General features: G+C 37.0%; 1 protein-coding gene across 1 annotated transcript; it reads left to right on the forward strand.

The window, feature by feature from the left end:
* Positions 1 to 484: 484 nt before the first annotated feature.
* LOC121782447 (ubiquitin carboxyl-terminal hydrolase MINDY-3-like) lies at positions 485 to 4,902 on the forward strand. Its single transcript, XM_042180299.1, has 7 exons — positions 485 to 1,174; positions 1,574 to 1,652; positions 2,160 to 2,311; positions 2,471 to 2,594; positions 2,741 to 2,926; positions 3,610 to 3,681; positions 3,782 to 4,902. The coding sequence occupies exons 1-7, from the start codon at positions 759 to 761 to the stop codon at positions 4,598 to 4,600; spliced, it is 1,848 nt and encodes a 615-aa protein (XP_042036233.1). The 5' UTR covers positions 485 to 758; the 3' UTR covers positions 4,601 to 4,902.
* Positions 4,903 to 5,498: the final 596 nt, after the last annotated feature.

Here is a 5,498-nt window from a genome sequence, read left to right on the forward strand (position 1 = left end):
TCCTTATAAATATATCCCTCCAGCCATTTCTTTTCTTATCTATAATAAATGATTTACTGATTTTTAATTGTCATTCTCTTTTCCTCTTCCGCAAAGATTAATGTTATCATGATAGTATTATCTTTATTCAAATAAAATAAGTAATAAGAAATGGTTAAATCTTTTATAATAGAAAGAAAGGATAAGGTAGATTTGAAGGGAGATAATTCTTTGATCTCTCATTTCCCCATTGAGAATTAGTTGCCTGATTCGTAAATATATAAAATTTTAATAAATTTATAAATAGTATAAATATATTAGTTTATATTTTCCACAAAATTCACATTAATAATGTGCCAAGCCCACCATATTCCGTTAGAAATATTCATTTGCATTTTGTACGGACTTTCAGAATAAAGTGTTTTAAATAACGAATTTAATTCAATTTAATTTTGTCAAAAGGATAGAGCTGTAATTTCCGAAAAGCTCACGCACGCAAAACGTCGCCGCATTTAACCGGAAAATATTTTTAGACTCAAAACCCCACACAGTGTCTCTGTCTTGTTTTCTCGTTGAATTCGTTGCGTTGCAATTGAAACCAGATATCTACGCACAAACTGCAATTCAGTTTCTCCATGCCTATGATTTTTCCACTTGAATTCATTTACATTTACATATAATTATTGCAATCAGAGCCCTAAATTTTCGATCAGGGGTCGGAAATTTGTAAAACCCTTGATTCCCAAATTTACAAATTGTGCTGGTTTCCGGCTTGATCAATGTCGATTGCGGATCAGGAAGATGAGGATTTGCAGATGGCACTGCGGCTAAGCATGCAGCAGCACGAGTCGCCGGAGCCGAAGCGGAGCAAGTCGAAGGAGGAGTCCGGCGTTGATGATTCGGCGGAGGAGTCTGTGGAGGCGAAGACTAGGCGGAGGCAACGGGAATTTATGGCTGCTGCTGCTGAGAAGCGGATGGTGGCCTCCTCGAGCGTGGAAGTTGTGGAGGATGTGGATATTGTGGGTCCGGATGAGGAGGATAAAGGGAAAGGAATGAGCCTGGATGAAGGTGAGGCCAAAGATGGAGATTCAGGGGTGGAGTTACCGTTGGCGGAGGCGAACCAGCTTTTCTCGATGATTTTTGGGGGAGGAGTTAGTAAAGACGTGCTTACGCAATGGTGCAATCAGGGAATTAGGTAAGATTTGGTTATGATTTGAAGTTTCACTGACTGAATTCATATATGAGCAATTCATATAATGTTTAGTTCTAATAAGCGAATTAAGAGTGTGATAAGCTTAAAAGTTAAGTGCTGTGAGTGGGCTCAGGATTGAATGCAAGTTGCTATTGGTTAGTAATTGATTGGAGTAATCTGTGGAGTCCGCCTTCTCCACATTGTTACCTGTGAGTGTGTGTTTTATTGTTCTATGAGTGACCAGTTATGAATTTATATGAGTCATTTTTAATTAATTACATGAATTGCGGAATATATATTTTACAAAAAGAATTATTGTTCTCGTTGTGGGAATTACTATTGGTCGCCCATGAACTTGTGCTGGTGTTCTTTACTGACACGGTGGAAATCGACTCCTTGCAGGTTTAGTTCAGATCCTGAGACATCTATGGGGCTAGTACAGCATGAAGGTGGGCCCTGTGGCGTCTTAGCAGCTATACAAGTAATAATTTTACTACTCGTCTCACCTCTCATGGCAATCACATTTACAAATATTATTTTCATGCATTCCTAATGTCCTAGTAAAATATCTAGGGGTAGATTCCTCATTGGATACATAAGTATAGAGGAGGATAAAAAGGAATATCTCTAATGTTAAGAGGAATGGTGTGTAGCCAAGGAATTTGATGGAGGACTTCTGATTGAATTATAGACATAGGATGTTGAAGTACAAGGGGAAAGGATAGTATTACAGAGGTATCATTTCCAAGTGTTCTTTAGTTTTGGTTATGTTAGGTTGAAATCATGCAGCAATGTTTTGATCTTTTTGGGTTGAGATTATTGTTTCTGATTAGGTAGCTTTGGTTCTCTCATCTTCTATTTTTGTGTTATTTGCACTAGAGAATTGAAAAAAAAATCCATTTTCCACCTTCACTCTCAGTGTATAACTTTTATAGTTTTATTCATTGTCGTGATTTTCTGCTAAAAACTTGAACTCTTGGCGATGCAGGGTTTTGTGCTCAAATATCTTTTATTTTCTCCAGAGGAAACCAGTAATGCTGTGCCAAATGATTTCTCGAACTTGGCTATTAGAAGGGAGTCGAAAAATGTGCCTGTTTCAGCTGATATTTTCTCATCACTTTCAGAGGAAAGAAAGTCAAGGTCTCAAATTGCTCAATCTTTCCTTTAAAGCTGTTGTTTAGCTTTTCCTGAAAGCTCATAAATATCTATAGAACTTAAAATTATGCATGAAAAGAATGAGAATTATTGTTCTCTAGTTTCTTCGTTAGTTACTTAGTAAATTCTGCTTCTTCTTAACAGAGCCTTGGTGAGGAGTATGAGCGAAATACTCTTTCTATGCGGAAGCAATAAAGCAGCAGTGATAGCATCTTTGAATGTTCTTCCTGATGAAACTGCAGGTGCTGCACAGGGCTCAGAGGACGAGGTGAGTCTTGTTCAATATTCCTTAGTTCATGGCTTTATGCAACATTCCAATAGGGCCTCCCTCCTGTTTGCGTAATTGGGTTCTTCTGATTAGATTGCTTATAGCTCTTGATTCTCTTATTAATATGTACGACCCCTGTTACTTAGGTCATTGCAAAGTTACTTGGAGGTATTTCTGTTGAATCGGGGTCTCACTTACAGAAAGTTCTGCGGATCGATACCTGCACTTCTCGATCAACAGCAATTCAAGTTCTTGAAGCTCTGCTTCCTGTTTTTCGAAGTCGCTTTGGAGCATTGCTCTTCTTAATATCTGCATTATTATCTCGAGGACTGGTATACTACTCTGCCACATCAACAATTTCTGATTTACATTCTTCCTAATATATCAAGTACAAAGGACCATAGCTTGGCTCATTAAAAACATCTAGTGATAGATTTGACTCTTAACTTTGGAACTGAAATGGCACATATCTAGGTAATATTGATTTTAATTATGTCGCCAAAAGACAAAAACCTTGTCGCTTTTTCGTAAAAGGATTTGTTAGGTAATTTTGATACTTTGTTTGTAATGCTGTTTGTTGTGACTCTTGATGCTGTAACTGTATCTTACCTGCAAAACTAAATAGTAATTGATTACTTCTGGTGAAATAATCCAGATAGATTTTGTAGTCTCAATACGCTAACCCAGGCTGTGTCTCTCCATCTCAAGAATGCAGATATCTAACCAAAAGCATTTTATTTTGATAAATTAGGTTGACATTGTAATGCATTTCGCCAATCCAGCTTATGACCTTTTTATTTTAGCGATGGTAGGGAATTTTGATGAATTAGGTAGCCATATAATGCAAATGAATGTCATGTGGCTATACAAAAGAAACTAAAATCTGAAGGATCTTTTATGCTAACCTTAGACAATAATTTGAAATGCATATCATGTATCCTTGCAGTATCAGTTAAATATCTGTTTTTGATTTATTTACGTTTTAATTAATGCAATTCTTGTTATTTTTCTTTAGAACACTGTTCAAGAGGACAGGGATGACCCGTCTCAACCATTAGTGACTGCTCCTTTTGGGCATGCATCACAGGTATTAATGGATCAATACAATTTGCCTTTGTGCTTAATGATTGTGGTTTTTGCAAATCTCTGCAGTCTTTGTACCATCTGACCTCTTAACATGGGAATAGGAAATTGTGAACTTATTGCTCTCTGGGAATGCTGTTGCTAATGTGTTTGATGGGAAGATTGACTTGGGGGATGGCATGTCCGTGAAAGGCATCTCAACGACAGTACAAGTTGGATTCCTCACTCTGTTGGAGTCCCTCAACTATTGTAAGGTTGGCCAGTATCTTAAATGCCCAAACTGGCCAATATGGGTAGTCGGAAGTGAGTCTCACTATACAGTCTTATTTGCTCTCGACACCAAAGTCCAAGAGGAGAATGAACTTGAGAATAGAGAATCACAGATTCGTAAAGCATTTGATGCTCATGACCAAAGTGGTGGTGGCGGCTTCATAAGTGTTGAAGCATTTCATCAAATTATCAAGGAATTGAGGATTAACCTTGCACGTGAGAAGGTCGATCAGCTTTGCAGTACAGATTTCATCGTATGGAATGAGTTGTGGCAGGCTCTACTTGATTTGGACCAGAGTTTAGGTGGCCTGAAGGACCCAACTGGACCGATGGGAAAGGAGGGTTTTCATCTTTACCATTTTAACGGGATTGCAAAATTGAGTGTAAGTGGCAGCCAGACATCGTCTGGAAACGAAATCCCGATACAAAGACCTAGATTAACGAAGGTGAGAGTAACTGTTCCACCGAGATGGACATCTGAGGAAATGACAGTTAGTCTGCCCGTGGTATCTACCTCAGGTACAAATGATTCAAATGCGACTCAAGTATCTTGTCCTCAACCTGCTCAGCACGCACCTCTAGTCGATTGCATCAGGACGCGGTGGCCTAGTGCTGTATGCAACTGGGACGGGGATGCACCGAGCATTGTTTGATTTCTTAATCGATTTTACTTTCTTGCAAAATGGGATGACATATGGCTCTATTGATCTGGGTTTGAATCCATGCGCGGTAAAGGATGGTTTCGATTCATCTTTTCATGCGAGGTACAAAGTAAATCGTCTCGACAGTGACATGACAATGAGATCTAATTTGAAACTGGGGATTTGAGGAAGATGAGAGATTTATCTGGATTTTATTTGTTATTGTGTTGAATTTCTACACCAATATAACAATTGTAAGTAAATCACTTTGGTTAATACGATTTTAATGTGATGGATTTTACTATTGTTGACAACATTATGCTGTAACTGGGCCGAATATAAGTTGTTGGGCTTTAAGAAAATCACTTTGGTTAATAAAGTACTATTCATTAAGTCAAAGCATGTATCGATAATGCCTACATTTTTTACACTTGTGTTGATCTTAATATTTTTTTATAAAATATTTAAATTAATTTACACATCCGTGATTTGGACCAGAAGTTGCAAATTTATTGATCATTGAAAAGTCGACGTTACAAGTATTCAAGAGTTATTAGTATATTTTTCCTAGTAATATTAATAGGATAAAAAAAAAGAATTAATAAAAATGAAAGGCTGCATCTTGTCCGCATATGTGACTCTGACTTTCTAAATTCAATCGTACACATATATATCACAACAGAAAAGATCATGTTGTATTTTTGTGTTAGTAGCAATTGCTAATTTTTTTCTTTTTCTTATATATCGTCCATTTTTTTAAAAAAAATTACGTAATTCAGGTTCTATTTTCATCTAAGTTTGGATCAAACACTCATTTTAGTTGGTCTAAATTAATTAAATTTTCCAAATGATAAGAATGTGGGTGAAATTGGTCATCTTTTTGTGAATAGAATGGTGTGTAGAAAAATTA

The sequence above is a fragment of the Salvia splendens genome, chromosome 20 (genome assembly GCF_004379255.2).
Source record: "Salvia splendens isolate huo1 chromosome 20, SspV2, whole genome shotgun sequence".
Lineage (NCBI taxonomy): Eukaryota > Viridiplantae > Streptophyta > Magnoliopsida > Lamiales > Lamiaceae > Salvia > Salvia splendens.